This window comes from Oryza glaberrima, chromosome 2, assembly GCF_000147395.1.
Source record: "Oryza glaberrima chromosome 2, OglaRS2, whole genome shotgun sequence".
Lineage (NCBI taxonomy): Eukaryota > Viridiplantae > Streptophyta > Magnoliopsida > Poales > Poaceae > Oryza > Oryza glaberrima.
This window is the reverse complement of record NC_068327.1, coordinates 27,687,721-27,708,395: the sequence shown is the minus strand read 5'-3', so window position 1 is coordinate 27,708,395 and position 20,675 is coordinate 27,687,721. Positions and strand designations below refer to the sequence as shown.

At 46.5% G+C, this 20,675-nt stretch overlaps 4 protein-coding genes across 4 annotated transcripts; 2 read left to right on the top strand and 2 right to left on the bottom strand.

The window, feature by feature from the left end:
- Window positions 1–4,424: 4,424 nt before the first annotated feature.
- On the top strand, window positions 4,425–6,674 carry LOC127761102 (pentatricopeptide repeat-containing protein At1g31920). The gene is made up of 2 exons (XM_052285324.1): window positions 4,425–5,004; window positions 5,105–6,674. Exons 1-2 carry the CDS (start codon window positions 4,528–4,530, stop codon window positions 6,467–6,469), a joined length of 1,842 nt encoding a protein of 613 aa, XP_052141284.1. The 5' UTR covers window positions 4,425–4,527; the 3' UTR covers window positions 6,470–6,674.
- Window positions 6,675–7,571: 897 nt separating this feature from the next.
- LOC127762635 (4-coumarate--CoA ligase 2) lies at window positions 7,572–11,511 on the top strand. Its single transcript, XM_052287113.1, has 7 exons — window positions 7,572–7,628; window positions 7,701–8,801; window positions 9,585–9,783; window positions 10,153–10,298; window positions 10,370–10,437; window positions 10,533–10,635; window positions 10,727–11,511. Exons 1-7 carry the CDS (start codon window positions 7,572–7,574, stop codon window positions 10,835–10,837), a joined length of 1,785 nt encoding a protein of 594 aa, XP_052143073.1. The 3' UTR covers window positions 10,838–11,511.
- Window positions 11,512–11,628: 117 nt separating this feature from the next.
- Window positions 11,629–15,436, bottom strand: LOC127762052 (TOM1-like protein 1). The gene is made up of 5 exons (XM_052286402.1): window positions 15,185–15,436; window positions 15,010–15,099; window positions 14,107–14,638; window positions 13,055–13,300; window positions 11,629–12,232 (listed from the first exon to the last, which is right to left on the bottom strand). The coding sequence occupies exons 3-5, from the start codon at window positions 14,623–14,625 to the stop codon at window positions 11,819–11,821; spliced, it is 1,179 nt and encodes a 392-aa protein (XP_052142362.1). The 5' UTR covers window positions 14,626–14,638; window positions 15,010–15,099; window positions 15,185–15,436; the 3' UTR covers window positions 11,629–11,818.
- Window positions 15,437–16,014: 578 nt separating this feature from the next.
- LOC127762053 (uncharacterized) lies at window positions 16,015–19,350 on the bottom strand. The gene is made up of 6 exons (XM_052286403.1): window positions 19,208–19,350; window positions 18,644–18,756; window positions 17,448–17,953; window positions 17,163–17,336; window positions 16,798–16,927; window positions 16,015–16,399 (listed from the first exon to the last, which is right to left on the bottom strand). Exons 1-6 carry the CDS (start codon window positions 19,280–19,282, stop codon window positions 16,357–16,359), a joined length of 1,041 nt encoding a protein of 346 aa, XP_052142363.1. The 5' UTR covers window positions 19,283–19,350; the 3' UTR covers window positions 16,015–16,356.
- Window positions 19,351–20,675: the final 1,325 nt, after the last annotated feature.

Here is a 20,675-nt window from a genome sequence, read left to right as displayed (position 1 = left end):
CTCAACCACGAAGCCACCGCACGCCCCCTTCGTCAAGGGGTGGGCAAGGCGGGAGCCGGCCCACGGAGAGGACTACCCAAGCCTCGATCACTCGGGGTAGTTCTTCCTTCACTCCGAAGATGGTGAACTCTAAACCACTCACAAACGGTGCCGGACCTCCTCCACAATCTCCTCGGAGAGGTCACCGGGCAACACCTCCACAAGCCGTCTAGGAGGCGGCAACCTCCAAGAGTAACAAGTCTAGGATGCTTGCCGAGGATGATCAAGTGCCACACTAGCTATAAAAATGAAGCAATGCACTTGGATTGGCTTAACTCACTCTCTAACACCTCACTAGATAAACTAAGTGCACAAGGGTGTGAGAGCTCTTGCAAGGGTTCAAGATAATGCAATGGAGTGCCAAAACCTTTCCCTTTGCTGCTGGGGAGTGGGTATATATACCCCCAACCACCAAAACTAGCCGTTGGAACCGAAATCCCCAACTTTGTGCTCTGCCGGTCAGACCGCCATTGTGAGGCCGGTCAGACCGGACTACTTTGTAACAGGGCAATCATTGAGCCCACTCAACCTGGTCGGTCTGACCGCAGTGTAGTGGCCGATCAGACCGTCCACGACTCGGTCAGACCGCCGTCGGCTCGGTCTGACCGGTTGCGGCTCTGGCGGCTCTGTATCGTCACCAAAAACCAGACCAGTGCAACAGACCAGTGGGGCCGGTCAGACCGGTCTTACCACGCCGGTCAGACCGGCTAACAGACCCGGTCAGACCGCAGGTCACTTTTCAGCTCAACCGACCGTTAGTAAAACGGCGATATCTCTTGACTCGGGTCTCGGAATTTGGCGTTCTTCGACTCTATGGAAAGCTTATTCAAAGGGCCATCCAACCCATGAAAAATCCATCCAAGAAACACAACTTAAGTCAAGGATAAAGGGCTCACACTCCAAAGGATATCCACCGGACATACCCACAAGATGTCACTCACTCCTATTGGACATGCCCACTTCTCTCTTGGTTTAGGACTTGAGAAAACTCATCACACTTGGTTAGACAAGCCCACAAAATGCACCTACATGCATATGAACTAATATGGCACAAGATCATCCACAAGCTCGCTTCATAGACCCCTCTTGATAGTACGGCGCCTATCTAGCAAATCCGGTCTACACCAAACACCAAGACCGGGAAAAGACTAAGAAAACATTCTTAGCTACATTATACCTTTGCCTTGCGCCATCTATCTTGGGGTCAAGCTTGAGCCGAGATCAACACTTGTGACCATCCGGTTAAACCATGTTTATGCCGAGATCTTGTCCATCCTTTGTCAAGACTTTATTCTCATCACAAGCTTGACTTCATTCTTGCCAACATGACGATGTCCTTGGCTTGGTGACCACTAACCCATGGTGTCATTCATTAGCCTCATCGTAGTGGGACCTATTCCTTTTCACACCTCAAAGGAGAACATTAGTCTCAACAAATCGGTTGTCATCCTTCACTTGATGACCAACCGGTTGCATATGAAAGATATGGATATGTTTGTTGAGTATTCATTAACATCACAAGTGTCATATACTCGTATGCAAGCTCAAATGCAAAGATCCGATATAAATAATAGGTGAACAACATGGATCTAGAACATGCACAATAAATGTATAGGATTTGCTCCCCCTAAATATATGCATACAAATAAATATACAAGAGATGCAAGTGTATGCATAATTAGAGAATGACCAATGGGGGTTTATCCTATACATATAGAGAAGGCATATGTAGTAATGATGTAGACCAACATAAAACATATACCTTCATGATCTCCATGTTCTCAATGTAAATGAGACTAAATAAGATAACATTCGAGTAAACATTAGTCTCACATTTATATATCAATAACATGGAAATCATATATATGAACCTATCAAAAAGTAGGAGATAAGAAGTGGTACATATCATTTTATCTCCATGCATTTCATCCTTGTCATGATTAAGGTCCATCACAAAAGAATGCATGTCTTCCACATCTCATTATCGGGAAATAACCTAGTAGACAACTTATGCAAAAGAGAGGTTAATCCCATAAACATCGGTTTATCATCTATCACCAAAGTAACAATTACACAAATTGTTTAATCCAAGATCTTTCAATCTTTTCTCTCTTTGGTGATGGATAATAACCCGATATAAACAATATAGAGAGATGAGATGAAAAATGATTTCAAATCAAGATAGAAATCTTATAATAAACAAAATATAGAATAAGCTCCCCCTCAAGATGTGCATACATATGGATATGAAGGAACGCATATGCACATAATCAATAAAGATTAAATAGGAAGCTCACACTATATTTTGGATCCACAAGAGAGACCAAATTAGAATATGTGAAGTTTAATACATACCTCTCATCATTTTTACTTCCATATCCAAATGAGACTAGTCAAAGAAAGGCTCATAAAAACGTCAGTCTCATATAATTAGATTTGTCATTAATCACCGAAACCAAATTAAGGCACTTGAACTTACAAACTTCACTACGGACTTAATTACTGGAGTTAAATTTAGGAGTTGAACCCCTATCAATAGACCCTTAGCATTTATTAGAGAAAATTTTTGTTATATTATGTGAAGAAAAGGAAAGAAAGATAACAAAGTTGTTTTTGTGCATTAATGGTTGAGAGACTTCATTGTCTCAATTATTATAGGATATGAGGATAATCCCTGAGTGATACTCCGTATGTATTAACTAAGACAGGGTGGAGTCTGGCCTAGGACTGCTAAGGCTTGCCTACGCCTTCCTCTAAAGTCATGCTTAATTTTTTTTAAGTCACCATGTAAATTTTGTAGAAATCTAATCTTATTAGTTGAGCTTATCTTAGCTCTAGTCTTCAGTAATGTATATCTCTGTCATTGAACTAAGAGTCTATATCAAATTCTATCTTTGTATTACCCTAAGCTATTTTAGTTGCATCGTTTGCCTGTTGGGCCTACGTCAAGGCAGCCTAGTCAGTATGTTTGTCCTAAATCAAGTTTATTAAAAACAATTAACATCTACCATGCCAATAAATACATTACCAACATGTATTTTATGATGGATTTTAATTAAGCTAATTTGATGATCCAGACAGTGAATAATTTTACAATTTTAATCAAATTATGAAAGTTTAACTTACTTCAAAACTAAAACACAGGAGGGAGTGATATGCCTACAAGTGGTGTGTGTAAATTATCAACAGTCGAGTTCCAGCCACATCTCTTACCCGTAAAAATGGACATAGAGCATTACTAATATCTAAAATCAGTGCAAATTAAGTGCGTATGTAGCTTATTGACTTGGTATTGGTCCATGTGACATCCATGTGGTGTCTACGTGGCACCAGAAATAAAAAGAAAATCACCAATGTGACCCATATGTCATTATGTGTTTTTCATTGGAAAATAAAAAAAATACAGTGAGACAAACGTGTTGTCACCATCTCTCTCCCTCGCTCCTCCCATCTTCTCTCCAACCTTCTCTCCAGCCTCTTGAGCATATTACAATGGGATCGCTGGTGTTGGAGTCGACACGGAAGATACGGGGGCACCTGGGAATAGGCGGCAGTGGAGGCACCATTGGTGTTTCTATTTTTTATTTTTTTTTATTTTTTTATTTTTGATTCTAGGGCCACATAAACAGCACGTAGACATCGCATGGGACAAAGATTTTAAGTCAACAAGCCATGACAGTAGAAATCACTGTCAATACTGCCAGGGACTTGATGTTCACTGGTTTTACAAAAGTTAGGGGATGCTCTGTATTCGGTTTTGCGGTTGAATGACGCAACTAAAACTTGGCCAATAGTTTAGGGATGTTAAAGTGGACTTTCTCTTAAATTGTGATTTCTGATGCTTCTCAAGCCAGACCAGTGGACTGGAGGCCTTGTGTTGTGTGTGAGCGGCCGCAGTCCTTACGTTTAGCCCAGTCAGCTCTACTGAAGGAGATAATCAGGGCCAATTCGAAGGATGTATAGCAAATTCGTCTGAAATCAACTCCTCTCGGGTAAACAAACTCCCATGATCCCATCAACGGTTTCCCCATCAACCACCGCCGATGGTCACTGCCACTGGTCAGCCCATGGCGGAAGCAGTGGCGTAGTATTTGGATCCGCCGACGATGACCGCCGCCTCCACTTCACCGAGAGCAGTGCCAACTGCCAACCGCCGACCCGGTGCCTGCCCAGGTGGGACATGTATGTACCTTATCCTGAGCCCAACCATTTTTGTCACGGCCCATGCTGGCGTGCTGCCATTTGCCCGCTCCAACTCCAGGATGTGGATGGCATCCAACCGCCCATGGAAATCCCCGCGCGCCCTCCCAGCCACAGAATCCTTCCACGTAGACCACCCCACTCCGCGCCACTGTCCACGTCTGCATAGTCCGCCAACGAGCACGTACGACGAGCTTACCTAGCTAGCTGACTGCTCGAGACGACGAGACGTGCGATTTTTACTCCTCACGGTAAACGATTCTTGTGAACGCCGGCGCTCCATGTAGCATGGTGGGGGGTTTAGTGCTCTCCCAGGCGCAGCACCAGGTCGGGATCGCCGCGACGTCGCCGGCGCAGGCGCAGGCGGCGGAGCAGGCGGCCTTCAGGGGGAGGGATCACCGGGCGCCATGCGCGAGCCTGGACGAGGCGAGGAAGGCGCACGCGCGGCACGTCAAGCTCGGCCTCGACCGCTCGCCGCGACACGCGCGGCCGCTCCTCGCGGCGTGCGCGCTCGCCGCCGACTGGCCCGGGAGCATGGCCTACGCGGCCTCCATCTTCGCGGCGCTCGACGACCCCGAGGCGTTCGACTACAACACCCTGATGCGCGGCTACGTCGCCGGCGGCGGCGGCGGCGGCCGCGACCCCGCGGCCGCGCTGCGGCTGTTCGTGGACATGGTGGATGACGGCGTCGAGCCCGACAGCTACACGTTCCCGTTCGTCTTCAAGGCGTGCGCCCAGCTCGGCGCCTTGCAAGAAGGGAGACAGGTGACAGTTTCAGCTCACACTGACCTGAGCACCGTGCGAGTGATCTGAAATCCGGTGAATTGGGGCTTCAATTTTTTTCTCCTTTTTTTTGCGATTGCAGTTGCAGGGACACCTCGTGAAGCTCGGGTTTCAGCGTGACGAGCACTCGCAGAACAGCCTCATCAGCTTCTACGGCAAGTGCGGGGAGGCTGACCTGGCTCGCCGCGCGTTCGAGCAGATGGAGGACGATGAGCAGACGACGGCTTCCTGGAGCGCGCTGCTCGCGGCGTACACGAGGGCCGGACGCTGGGCGGAGTGCGTCGAGTCGTTCGGCGCCATGGTGCGCGCGGGATGGAGGCCCGACGAGAGCTCCATGGTCAGCGCGCTCTCGGCGTGCGCGCACCTGGGCGCCCACGACGTCGGCCGGAGCATCCATTGCGCTCTGCTGAGGAACACCGCGAGGCTGAACACGTTCATGAGCACGTCCCTGGTGGACATGTACGCCAAGTGCGGCTGCATCGAGAACGCGGCGGCGGTGTTCGACGCGATGGACGACAAGAACGCGTGGACGTACAGCGCCATGGTGTCCGGCTTGGCATTGCACGGCGACGGGCGTAAGGCGCTGGAGGTGTTCGACGCGATGGTCAGGGAGGGCCACAGGCCCGACGACGCCGTGTACGTCGGCGTGCTGAACGCCTGCAGCCGCGCCGGCCTCCTCGAGGAAGGGCTCCGCTGCTTCGACCGGATGCGGCTGGAGCACAAGCTGACACCCAACGCGCAGCACTACGGCTGCATGGTGGACCTCATGGCGCGAGCGGGGAGGCTGGACGACGCGCGCGCGCTCATCGGGAGCATGCCCACGGGGCCGACGGACACGGCGTGGCGGAGCCTGCTCAACGCGTGCCGCATCCACGGCAACCTGGAGCTCGCCGAGCGCGCGCTGCAGGAGCTGGAGCGCCTCGGCGCCACCAACGCCGGCGACTACATAATCCTCTCCGACATGCACGCCAGGGCCCACAACCGGGACGCCGCCGCGGCGCGCCGGACGGAGGCGGTGGACAGGGGCCTCGCGCAGGCCCCCGGGTACAGCGCCGTCGAGGTGCACGGCGCGACGCACCGGTTCGTGTCGCAGGACAGGTCGCACCCGCGGGCGGACGACATCTACGAGATGCTGCACCAGATGGAGTGGCAGCTCCGGTTCGAGGGGTACACGCCCGACACGTCGGAGCTGGCGCTGGACGCAGGCGAGGAGGAGAAGCGGCGCGTGGTCGCGGCGCACAGCCAGAAGCTGGCCATGGCGTTCGGCCTGCTCAGCACGCCGGAGGGGGCGCCGGTGAGGGTCGTCACCAACCTCCGGATGAGCAAGGAGTGCCACGCGTACAGCGCGCTCATCTCGGAGATCTTCGGGAGGGAGATCGTCGTCAGGGACCGGAACCGGTTCCACCGCTTCAAGCGCGGCGCATGCAGCTGCAGAAACTACTGGTGAGACGGCTGGGCTGGCATAGTGGCATGGCATCTCTCTGTGATTGATGTAAATATGGACATTTTCCTTGTGTTTCATGCAAGTGTAAGATTAATTCCTTTGTTGTGTATGATCCACAATGTTAGATCAATTATAGTATTATACTGTTGTGCAATGAAAACAAGACTGATGAGTTATATAAATGATGGTAAATATGCATTTCGAGTAACTAGTGCAACTATTGTTATTGATATTTGAAAGAGATTTTTCATGATTTAGTAATTATTTGTGGTTAACAAGTACTATCAAGTTGTATAATCTCCCAGAAGATGCATGTTTCCTTGCTCAAATACAATCCAAATAATCATGAAAGAAAGTAAAAAAAAAAATGACAACACTCATGCAAAACGTACATATATCATTTTACAAATTCTCAACTATAAATTCAACTCATATATCCAAAATTAAAAAAGAAAAATCAATTTTTCATAAAATATTGATACTATTTATGCTCGAATTTTTTTAATGTGTAGATCGATTTTGAACATGATTTGTGGTGGGTGGAGTGATTTATGTCATTATAATATACATTTTCTTTTTTTCTCATATTTTCATTATAACCATTTGCATAATATTCAAGAGAACGATCACGAGGGGACATCCCTGATTAGAATTCCATTCCTTTAACAAATCAGCATTCATCGACACCTAATATTCCCAAAAAGAGAAGAATTAACGCCAAAATTGTGTAATATTTTGCCAGTGTAAATTATATATAAAAAAACTAGAATTTGATGTTAACGCCAAAAGTAGATGTTATTATACTCTACTTGATTTTTGGCAAATTGAGAAGAATTAACGCCAAAAGGAGAACTTGATTTTCTTTCAGTCCTCAAACAGGGGGAGAAACTAATGCAGAACAATCCGTGCAATAACGGCATGGTAGCGATCTTGGATTAATACGTGGGCACATATTTTTTTTAGGTAGCTAGGGGCTGCAAGAGCTAGCGAGTGTTACGTACGTGACCGCGTGTGCGCCTCTCGTCTCGTCTTCCTCCTCCTGCTGCTGCGTTGCTCCCCTACCTAACCCCCTCTCTCTCCCTCATCTCGCTCCTGCTGCTAGCTAATGCTGTATTTATTCCCACCACCTCCTCCCACTCTTCGTGCCTCGCCGGAGCAAGCAGTACCAGTGCGCTGTTGGTTCGCTAGCAAGTCGGCATTAATCCGAGAGTGTGCATGCACCGGAGGAAGCTAGGTTAGCTTTGTTCCGGCCACGATCACGGTGGCGGCACCGGAGGCGCAGCCGCAGGTGGCGGCGGCGGTCGAGGAGGCGCCGCCGGAGGCGGTGACGGTGTTCCGGTCCAAGCTTCCGGACATCGACATCCCCAGCCACCTGCCCCTGCACGAGTACTGCTTCGCCAGGGCGGCCGAGCTCCCCGACGCGCCGTGCCTCATCGCGGCGGCCACGGGGAGGACGTACACGTTCGCCGAGACGCGCCTGCTGTGCCGCAGGGCCGCCGCGGCGCTGCACCGGCTGGGCGTCGGCCACGGCGACCGCGTCATGGTGCTGCTCCAGAACTGCGTGGAGTTCGCCGTGGCGTTCTTCGCCGCGTCGTTCCTTGGCGCGGTCACCACCGCCGCCAACCCGTTCTGCACGCCGCAGGAGATCCACAAGCAGTTCAAGGCCTCCGGCGCGAAGCTCATCCTCACCCAGTCCGTCTACGTCGACAAGCTCCGGCAGCACGAGGCGTTCCCAAGGATCGACGCCTGCACCGTCGGCGACGACACGCTCACCGTGATCACCATCGACGACGACGAGGCGACGCCGGAAGGCTGCCTGCCGTTCTGGGACCTGATCGCGGACGCCGACGAGGGGTCCGTCCCGGAGGTGGCCATCTCGCCGGACGACCCCGTGGCGCTGCCGTTCTCGTCGGGCACGACGGGCTTGCCCAAGGGCGTGGTGCTGACGCACAGGAGCGTCGTGTCGGGCGTGGCGCAGCAGGTGGACGGCGAGAACCCGAACCTGCACATGGGTGCCGGCGACGTGGCGCTGTGCGTGCTGCCGCTGTTCCACATCTTCTCGCTCAACTCCGTGCTGCTGTGCGCGGTGCGCGCCGGCGCGGCGGTGGCACTGATGCCCAGGTTCGAGATGGGCGCCATGCTGGGGGCCATCGAGCGGTGGCGCGTGACGGTGGCGGCCGTCGTGCCGCCGCTCGTGCTCGCGCTCGCCAAGAACCCGTTCGTGGAGCGCCACGACCTCAGCTCCATCCGCATCGTGCTCTCCGGCGCCGCCCCGCTCGGCAAGGAGCTCGAGGACGCCCTCCGCGCCCGCCTGCCTCAGGCCATCTTCGGACAGGTCGGTATCGATCGGTCTCAAAATATTACTCCCTTCTTACCATTTTAAGTCAAAGTTTCCGTATCGAATTTTGATCCTCCGTTTTATTTGATATTTTTATGATTAATTTTTTATTATTATTAGATGATAGAACATGAAAAATACTTTATGTATAACTTATGTTTTTAATTTTTTCTTAAAAAAGTTTAAATAAAACAAACAATCAAAATTTAACACGGAAACTTATACTTGTGCTTAAATGGATGGAGGGAGTACAACATAAAATCGAATGACGTACTATATATCTAAAAAAAGGATGTGTTACATCCAAACCTAGATTGACTCCGTTTCATCGTATTATAAGTTGTTTTTGTTTTTTTTCCTTGTTAAACTTTTTATAGAAAAATTTCTAACACAAAACAAACATATTATCAAAATATATTCAATATTATATTTAATGAAATTAATTTGATGTTTTAGATGTTGTTAAATTTATCTACAAACTTAATTAAATTTAAATTTAACTGGGAAAAAAATCAAAGCGAAAACACGGAGAGAGCATATTTTGGGAAGGGACAATAAGTTATTACCATTAGTTTCTCCATCACGTGGCAAAACGTCGTAATAGTACGGAGACAACATCCGAGCCGTTCGCTGCACCTAACTCTCGTAGTAGTACCATGACATGGCCGCGCGTGCCGCGCGCGCGTCGCGATCAGGGCGGAAGAAATCACCATAATCTCGCGACCTTCTCACGGGGGAGTCAAGACGTGACGCGGGCTGATGCGATGCGATGTGATGCAGGGATACGGGATGACGGAGGCGGGGCCGGTGCTGTCGATGTGCCCGGCGTTCGCCAAGGAGCCAACGCCGGCGAAGTCCGGGTCGTGCGGGACGGTGGTGCGGAACGCGGAGCTCAAGGTGGTCGACCCGGACACGGGCTTCTCCCTCGGCCGCAACCTCCCCGGCGAGATCTGCATCCGCGGCCCACAGATCATGAAAGGTTAGCACTTCCTCCGCTTCAGGTCGAAAGACGTTTTAACTATTTTGACTAAGTTTATATACAAATATAGTAATATTTATAATACTAAATTAGTTTCATCAAATCAATAATTAAATATATTTTATAATAAATTTATTTTAGGATAAAAATATTACTAATTTTTTTAATAAACTTAGTCAAACTTAAAAACAGTTTGATTTTAACTAAAATCAAAACATTAATCCGATGAAACGGAGAGAGTATCTGCCTACAGTAAAACGAACCGACAGACTATGTATCTACTGGACCACCCCCAGCAAAGTGTTAATAGCTCGCCGGCAAGCATGTGATGACAAGAGGTGTCTCGGTAATAATTAATAACACGTGCAGGTTACCTGAACGATCCCGAGGCGACCGCCGCGACGATCGACGTCGAGGGGTGGCTGCACACCGGCGACATCGGCTACGTCGACGACGACGACGAGGTCTTCATCGTCGACCGTGTCAAGGAGCTCATCAAATTCAAGGGGTTCCAGGTAATTAACAGCAGGACACTTAGCATCAGTTTTCTGATAATTCGCACTGTAACTATTGTCTATTCATGCAGGTGCCGCCGGCCGAGCTGGAGTCGCTGCTCATCGCTCACCCGTCCATCGCTGACGCCGCCGTCGTCCCGTAAGACCTCCATTATTTCACCATCAACAGCGTAACACACACCACCAGAATTTACTCGCCGAGGTAAAAAAAATAACTGCATGTTAAAATGTCAGGCAAAAGGATGACGTCGCCGGCGAGGTCCCGGTCGCCTTCGTGGTCCGCGCCGCCGACTCCGACATCACGGAGGAGTCCATCAAGGAATTCATATCCAAGCAGGTATTGATTGGGATGAGATTGACGACGCAACAGCAGCAAAATTGCTGGAGACCTCACGTACGAGAGCTTGTCGTTTCTTGTTTCTCTGCAGGTGGTGTTCTACAAGAGGCTACACAAGGTGCACTTCATCCATGCGATCCCCAAGTCGGCGTCTGGGAAGATACTGAGGAGAGAGCTCAGAGCCAAGCTCGCGGCGTGCTGACCATGTCAATGATGGATAATGATGGCTAGGCTATACATGCGTTCTACTATGTATTACTCAGAAAATGCAGTGAAGTTCTGGTTGATTTGTGGTCGTATTTGTGACGAGATTTATTTTCTGAGAAAAAAAAGTTTATTCTTTTTGCTAGCCAGTATACTGCTGAATTTGATGCCAGGCGCACATTTGCGAAAGAAACTGCGGCAAACTTGGCAACTTTTTAGTATATGATCAAAACAAACGTGTACAATGTAGCATTTGTACGTGTTGTTGCCAGTTGGGGAATACGACTACCGTGTATTGGATTCATGATTTACATATATCAGTATTGGTTCATCATTTGTCAACAACCTCTATTTTTTGTTCTAAAAAAACTACTCCAAAGTAGCGGAAAGGCCGATGAGACTTTTGAGTGATAAAGGTAGCGGCTACCAGTTACCACCCTGAAAAGGCATTGGGATGAATCTCTCCCATTATTGGTAGAATTTTCACAAACAAGTGAACAGGCTTTCACCAAAATTAATATTTTGAAATCGTAAAATCTTTGGACGAGAAACCCCAAATCGGTTACCGGCTCTCTCTGTCTCTCACGGCCCTTCAGTAAAATAGAAAAACGATAATATGAATCCTGCAGCCAGAACTACAGATCAATGAATAGGAAACTTGTAAAGGTAGAACCATAAAAGCAAAGAGCAATGAATAGGAGCTGAGGCTCATTCATTATACTGGACGTGTTTTTCCATCAAGAGATAATTAGCCATCCAATGCAGATGCAATCATGCAACCAGAGGATGTGAAGGGTGAAGCAACTTAAATCAACCGAACAAACTGTGACAGACAAGTATGATAGATCGTATGCAAATAAACAAGCGATCCAAATCCTGGCGAATGTGAAATCTTCTACGGGGATGAATACAGATATCGTTCGGCACTATGAAACAGCAAACATCTTCTGATTCCACGAGGAACTGGCCAGAACGGTATTTAGAAGCTGATTAGGTCATCTTTCTTCGGATCCTGCTTTTTGGGCCCTTCTTGGGAACTGCTTCCTCCCTTCTTGCCAAATATCATCTCATCGAGATCATCAAGGATATCATCATCTCCACCTGACCTTGCTCGAGAACCAGCTGGTTTTCTGACCAGGGCATCTTCATTGCCGACCGTAGCAGAATCTTCATGTTCTGTGGCAATTGGTATGACTACCGGCCGTTGTTCTGCGTTCTCAGACGCTGCGGGTTTCTTCATCTCTTCATATTTGGACAGCACCTTTTGGATCTCATCATTCACACTCAAGGCCTCAAAAAGCATGGCCTCATTGTCTCCAGCAGTCTCAATCATTCTCTGGATAGTGTGCTGAGATTGGTAGCATTGTTGCACAAGAGTGGATGTCAAGTCATCCTGTGATAATAACAGAGCAAGTCAACACATAATGAGAGGTAGCATTAAAGAGTACATTTTGGATGCAAATACTCTGTAATTCACTTCCCTGCATTATCGGTTGGTGTCCTATGCCTGGGTGCGAGAAAGAGTATCAACCAGTAATAAAATTAAACAAGTCCACCATTAACTTTCTGTCAGCCTAAATTTTTTTCAAGTATATATATTTGAAACTTTTAAACAACACGTAATACAAGTTGTTGAGCAACATAAAAGGTACAAACTTTCTGAATGTATTGTTTGCTCTGATAACATGTCGTCGTGCAACAAATGTCATCATTATCAGAAATAGCATATCATGCTTAATAAAGCAATACAGGCTATCTTTTGAACATTTTCTTTTTGTTGTCTTGATATGTACAGCTAAATGATACTAAGCAAACAAGCAAATCAGTTTTCTTAAGGTGTTAAAGACCCCATACATTATACCTTAGATTAAAAAAAGCCATCTGTTGCAGAACTGAACTATATAATTGAACCGTATAGTCTCAGCCAAAACAACAGAAGCATAAATAATATAAAATGACCAGTAAATTTCTAGGGTGCAGCAAAATTGATTTTTTAAGAATGAGATATATAATTTCCCATAGATAAATACATAGGTATTTTCAATTGCAAAACTTCCATGAGAAAACAGATTTCATGCAGCCATAATATGCAGACCATCTAAACAATAATATCTGTGTGCAACATAATCAAAATTTCCTCCATCCAAATAGAATGATAAGTTATACAGAATCCTAGTATTTGATTTTGGCAAAAGGTTACATAAAATCCAGTTACCTGCAAAGCATCCTGCTGAGGAGAGGATGAAAGAACAGTTGAAAGAAGTTCTATGCTGTTACGAGCCACATCAAAAGCTTCCTTCGTTTCTTCAGCAGTATATGTATGCACTTGCACATCTTCGAAGGTCTGCTGGGAAAAGTTTGCATCAACTTCAGCTTCAGCTACTGAACGCGCAGGAGTAAATATGGGGGCCAAGCTCTCATTGTCACGCCCAGGGAACCGCACTCCTCTTGATTTCAGGCTCTACAAAAATCAGGAGAGCACCACATCTACTGTATTAGTTATTTAACACAACTGTCAAACTCGACACTCAAATGACCATTAAATTATTATTAAATATTCAACACATTATTTTAAGGAACTGCTGACCAAGCTCTGTTCAGTGTGTACTTAAAAGCACGAAATTATCAAACTAAGGGCTTATGGTAAAACAATTATGAACATCACAAATTATCACTGACTCGCAAGCACCAAAGTTTGACAAGTACAAATTATTATCACCAACCCATAATTATTACTCCCTCCTTCCCTAAATGTTTGACGCCGATGACTTTTTTAAATATGTTTGACCATTCGTCTTATTCAAAAACTTTTGTGAAATATGTAAAACTATATGTATACATAAAAGTATATTTAACAACGAATCAAATGATAGAAAAAGAATTAATAATTACTTAAATATTTTAAATAAGATGAATGGTCAAACATGTTTAAAAAAGTCAACGGCGTCAAACATTTAGAGATGGAGGGAGTAGTTGTGAAGCAAAAAGAGAAATATCAATAGTTAGATCAATGTATTGTGCTAACTGCTAAAGCAGCCTTTCTTGAGAAATTTGTTGCGAAATTTTAATTGCTTGGTCCAATGACTAGCTCACATCATGGATCAGCATATATAATTTTGAACAATATTTTATTGAACAGGCACAGACTGGAAATGAAACTCACTGCTGCAAGTTAGAATAGCGAAACTGGAGCATAATACAATAAACTATATTGCTGACTTAGTTAACAGGCTGGAGCCAAAGAAAGGGTCTATTGTATTCATATACCTTGTAGGTTTCCTCATAGACAGGCAAGTACCGAAGCTCATCACCAGACTCTCCCCATGCCTCAATAAGCATAAGGGCTTTGTTCCTGTTATTTACCACTGTCTGAGGATCATCAATCAACCTGACCATCTCATCAAGAACCCTCTCAGCAGCAACCTCTGAGAAGGCCTTCTCACAGTTCTTCACAATGGTCTCAAGAAGAACCAAGGAGAGGTACTGGACCCTAGCATCCTTCAGCATGATCCGCTTCTTGATCCCACGGATCAGCTCGACACTGTTAACTTTCTCCGTGTTGATCAAGTCACAGATTTCCAGGTTTGCCGACCAATCAGGCCCGTCCAAATTCTCTGAGGTGGCCTCCTCCACAATCTTGTCCGCGGGAGTCTGCCCCTGGAAGATCTCCTTCATCTTGAAGCTCATGGAGGACATGCCAGCCGTCATCTTCTTGCTAACCTCTGACCCAGTGATCTTCAGACGCTCGCCAAAGGCGCTAACCTTGTCCATCAGATTGTCACTCATTTTCACTGGCAGGCTAACAAAATCATCACAAAAAAAAAAAACAATTGAGAAGTTAGTCTTAGATTACGACACAAGTCGACGTAAAAAGTACAAAAGCTACCCTCTGAAGGTCAAAATTGAACAGTAAGCGCCAAGGGCAGAACTAACGTGGGGCATGGGTGAACCCCCAATTTTTTCTTTCCCTATGAAAACACCGCTACTATAATTTATTAGTACTACACCACGCGTCAAAAAAAAAAAAAATCTGACGAAAAACTAGATGGGGTTAATTGGAGAAAAAAAAAACCAATCCAACTTCGGATGGATTTCCAATCTACGCCACAACTCCTCATCAAGCGGCGCGGGGGAGTGAGGGTTACAAAAGATAGTAACAATCAGGAATACCTTCAATTCGATTCGATTCGATTCGAACCGAGATGGAAGGAGGCCGACTGCGTCGGTCGCCCTCCCAGGACTCCTCGTCGGCCGCGGGCGCTGCAGATCGGAAACGGAGGAGGGAGCGCGGGATGTGAGAGAGGGTTGAGACGCGCAGGCGAGGGGCGAGAGATGGTGGATATACCTCCGCGACGGAATCAGCCGGAGCGGCGAGGATAGGGACGGAGCGAGGCGGTCGCCGCGTCGGTACTCGGTACGCGTAGATTCGTCTCGCCGCGCCGGAGGAGGTGTCGTTTCCTCTCCTCTCCTCTCGGTGGAGTTCTTGTGAAGTTCGTGTCGACGGTGCCTTGGAGTTGCGGTTTTCTTTGGTGCCACCTACTGTGTTGGTCAGTTGTTGCTTCCTTCTCAGACTTTCAAAGACTTCCCTTTCCTCTCTCTCTGTTGTTCGCGTTCCTAATCCCTCTTTTAACACGTTATTATAATTTTTTTTATCTGGTGTCTTAACATAGTTTTCTCCGTGTACATTAGTACTAAATTAACAACGGCAAGTATGCATGGATATGTTATTTTTATGTACGGATACATTAGGCAGACGGCACACTCTGTGATGATGACAATGACATGAACGGCATATTGTGAGCGTGATTGACCGTTAAAATGACACAAGCCGAGCTTATTGCAAAGGAGTACTATTGGACAATCGAATGGAGTTCGGCTTGATGCAGCAGCTGGGTCAACGTGTATGCTGAAGTGATGGACAGATCACACTTGAAAGGTGCAGCGCGGTGACCGGCCAACCTCCACCGCCACATAACAATTCGTGGCCAGGCAGAGGCAGGTCTGCAAGCATAATATCACAGCAACTATGTGCTAAAAGACGCCATAAGTAGACAAAAACATAAGCACAAAAGTTTTAGCACACCGCTTAAACCTGCACCCACGAGGCCACGACCCACCTGTAAAGATTGGAAGCTGCCCAGAAGAGAGGCAGATGTAAGACATCGACATGCACAAGTGCCTCCCTGGAGAAAGTAGTCTAAAAACTGTACATTTCATTTTCAACGCAGATTTGGGCGGCAAATAGCAAAACCATCACACAGGGATCGCTTGTTTCTACAGATCATCTGATAGATTTGGATAGCAAAATGATCAGTACCATCGTTTCTCCTTAATGTCTAATCAGAGCCTTATAGCAAATTCATGTATAATTGTACCATAACTCTTGCTAGAAAAGCACTGATAGCATTACATATGCTAATGAAATGTTCAGTTCCACGAGTTGTCAATAGATCTCTTGATTTTTCTGGAGTGGAGAGGACATCTTTGGCGATACTCCAAATGGCTTTTTAATAGAAGTCAGCCTTGTCTGGTATTTTTCATGGACTGCTGCATGAGGTACCTGTCAATAATAATCAGAGAATTCAGATGAATGCAAAATTCTATAGCAAGATGGCACGACTTACCACAGAAATGACAGAATAGGTGCACATAAGAAGGTAATCCATATATTATATCTATGTTGTCAAAATCAATAAAAAGGCCATCATGGACCTATCTAAACAGATCAATCTTGTTAGGAGGTACTGCCCAAGGAAAAGAAAAGATGACTCTTCATGAGCTCTTGTTATCCAAAATATGAAAATAGTTGCCAAACAATCAGAGTGACATCAAAGCGATCCACATGTTTTTTCTCAACTATAAAAAGAGAATATGTGTTAACAAAGATTTGGATGGTAAATATGGACGGAGAGGTGGGAAAAGCAACTTTGCAATCCAAGGTCAAAGTTCGAGAATTACCTGCCAGTGTAAAACCCCGCTGCGTACCATGCATTTAAGACAACAGCAAGATCACTATCTGCTCCCATGGTGTCAAAATTTGGATTCATGCCCATAGGCATGCTCTCCTTTCCAGATGCAGCGTCTGTTCCTACATACAAATATACAAATGAAGGATTGTAGAAAAAACAAGCACAACATATCCTACTAATCCTAACCACAGTTCAAAACTAGAAAGGAAGCTCATCAAATCATGATAACCTGATACAAGGATTAGGAAAAAAGGTACAAAACAAGCTATTGCACTACTCTTGCAATAAAAATTTAAGATGTGCACAGAAACATAGTAGATGAATTTTGATCACACCAAACAAGAAAATGCTTACTTGGAAAGGAGCCCAAGTCTCCAGATATCGTACTTCTCATGAAATTCATGGCACCTTCAGCAGTCATCATTGCAGCCTTAGCAACTTGATCACTGTCAGTAGACACCTTTTCTGCCTGCTGCACGCAGGTTGCTCCAGTAGAATCTGTTGCACTTGTGCCAGGGCATTGATCACCTGAAAGTGAGTTACATCATGTACTCCATAAGCAGTTAACGGAGCATGATTGAAAAGTTCTGTAACAGATGAATAAAACAAGAACGGTAGCTTAACCAACAGGACACTTACAAGTCAATGATATGCTACAACCACCACTTGGTTGCATAAAAGAAGAAACCCCACTCGTCTGGCCAGTTGAACAGCAGGAGACTGATACCAGGGGTACATTCGCACAACAGCATGGGGATTGAATGGTTGAGGAATGCGGATCTGGTGCTGTGGCACTATAGGCAGGAACTTGCGGTTGTTGGTACACTGAAGATTGACCAGGGACTTGGTAATTCCAGTAGTTTGTTTGATGGAGTTGCTCAAGAACTTTCCGGCTTTGCTCCTCAAGTTCATAGTACTTTTTTACCAATTCATTGTAGTCCCAGGTCTGCTGGTTTGAGGTATCTTTTTGCTCAGCATCAGCAACATCTGAGGCATGGATCTTAGGTTCTGAAAAATGTGCCTCTTTATCCAGATCCTTTTCCTGAAGAGGAGCCTGCTCAGTGGACTTTCTTTCCTCATGGGTCTGACATGGTGTCTCCGATGCTTCACAAGGTTCTGTCTGGCTACCATCCTTCTCTATGAGCCTTAAAAATGCATAAACAAAGCGATACTTAATAACTCTTTATTTCTTGGAAGAATGAAGCCCCAAGACAATAATGCAAGAACTTAAATTGTGCAAATAAATGAAAAATGTGAATTAAAGTGCACGGCAAGATCAGGGGGAAATGGGGCGCATGGATAAGCCATTGCACGGTTGCAGCTCTCTATGTTTTAAAGAAATAAAACTAGAAAATTAAAGTTACAAGTGCCTCCTGTTATCATCATTAAATTAAGTCAGTTGTTGAACGTATAGTACGTGGTAAAGATTTAATCAGGGATGAACCTGGGTAAAAATGTTACCAGGAACTGGCTAGGAATATATCTAGGAAGCTAGCAGCACAATCCTCCAGGAAACAGGTGAAGTTATCATAATAACTACCATGACATGCCCTTTTCCTACTTAATTTTTGCCAAAAAAAAGGCATAATCCCTTATATTATGGGATGGGGGAGTACCTTTCAAACCACATGTATAGAGCTCATTCAAGTCTTAAACTTCAATATAAAAAGTGGAGCTATAACAGAAGTAATTGAATAAAGCCACTCCCTAAGTACCAATACAACTCACAACTACATTACTCTTTTCTTCACACGACAACTATTGCTAGCGCAACAGAAGAACAATCTATTGCTTCAAACTGATATTGCCAAGAAACCAGTATACTCAATACTTACTCATCGGCCACCTCAGCCGAAATGTTCTCTTCTCCAGCAGGGGCAGCAACAGCAGGATCTCCTGGTTCCTCATTCTCCGATGTAGTTGCTTGGGTGTTTTTGCTATGCATAGCCTGACAAGTGCCAACCATCAGGATTAGTTAACCAAATGCGAACCAAATTTCCAGCTAACTGTGCAAATGGGGAAGCAAAAATCCCAGCATTCTCCCATAACCATGGTGACATCTTAGTAATGGTTCATGATACCAGCAATGAACAATACACAAAAACCCTATCTATTCCAAACATGTATACTACGTTCCAAGGATTTCTGCTACCAGGCATCAAAATTCGAGTCACCACAACAACACTCCCAAACCGAATCAAAATCAAAGCCGCACCCACCCACCCACCCACGCCACGCACCAAATATAGCAGCCTCATGCGGCCCCCAACTCGCAACGCGAAACTCCCCACCAAAACCCTAAACCCTAGCTACGCACGCAACTGGCGCAAACAGGTCGCAATCAGGTTGGAGCGGGACAGGGATCGAAGCCATGGAGGTCAGATACGAGCGCGCGTTACCTTGAAGGTGGCGACGGCGTGGTCGAACGCGTCTACCAGCGCCGAATCGTCCCACAGCTCGCCGCCCTTCCCCATCTCCGCCGCCGCCGCCGCTCACTACGCTACTACTGACCTCTCTCTCGACCCTTTCCCTCCTCGACGAAGTTGGGTGATCGGAAAAAAACCGCCTCCTCCCGAAGGCCCATCAGGCCCATCAAAACCGGCCCAACAAACCTCGTGGTGGGCTGTGTCCTGTGGGCCCATTAATGGCCCAATCAGGCGCAATTAGGCGAGAGGCTTGTGGTTGGAGGTCGCGTCACGTTCATCCGCTGGTTGGGATTTCTCCTTTTCTTTTTCTTCTTCTTTTTTTTTTTTCCGTTTGCCCCTTTCTTTCTTCTTCGTGCGCTGTGTGTGAGCCCCCTTTGGTTCCGTACTGCACCGGAAATGGGCAACCGCTCTTTTACCAAAGGGGTGTGGAGCAACGACGCTTTTTACTGGTGAAAGACTGAAAGTATATAATTATTGCACGTCCTGTGCTACGGCTTTCGGCAGATCGCCTCAACCGCCCAAGAATTATTCCCTTTTTGTTTTTACAGCATTTTCTCACAAAAGATCAGCATAATTCACTACTTCACGTGTAATAAGAAAAAGTTTAAAACGAAGACGAGAGAGATCGACCTGGGGTCAGTGACCACTGATCACCAGTGTGGGTGGGGTATAGGAGAGAGGGGCCATGAATGCCGGGCGGGCGAGCATGTCGGGTCGCGGTCAGGACCGACGCGAAGACAACGACGACGGATGGATCGCGGCCACCGTACGAGCCATGCATTGGGCGCCAACGCCAACGCTGCCGCTCTCGTTTTGCTGCAATCGAGGCCGGCCACCACCAGATCCACCAAACGACGTACACGCAGGCACGCAGCAACAGCACCCCACCCTGTACTCAGGTAGTATCACGTTTTTTACGTTTCATGCAACTTATATATATATAAATTAATGTAAAATATCAAATATATTTATTTTAAAAAAATTATAATAATTGAAACTTAATTAATCATACACTAATATTTCTTTATTTTTAGCTTCGTTAAAAAAAAGAACATATATATCACTGTAGTATAGCTTCTCTCTGCCGGCCTCTGCCCTGCACTCTTTCTCTCCGTCTGCACCGGGCGTTAGTGTGTGACATGATAAGACCTGATCTCTTTCTTCTCGCGCGCGCCCAGCCACATCCACTGTTGCATCTCTGCGTGCGCCTGCGTCGTCGTCTCTGCTGCTGCTGCTGCTGATGCTGCTGCACAGCGCGTGGCTTTGGCAAGCTAGCGACGCTACTGTATGCTGCTGGCAGCAGCATTGGCAGTGTGCCAGCTACTCGGTCGCTTGTTGTTTCTCATGGGGGCGCCCCCCAATCATAGCGTAATGGAGTGCCTCATCATTCATTCATTCATTCATTTCTCATATTCCCGGTGCGTAGATTCATGCCCCGTTT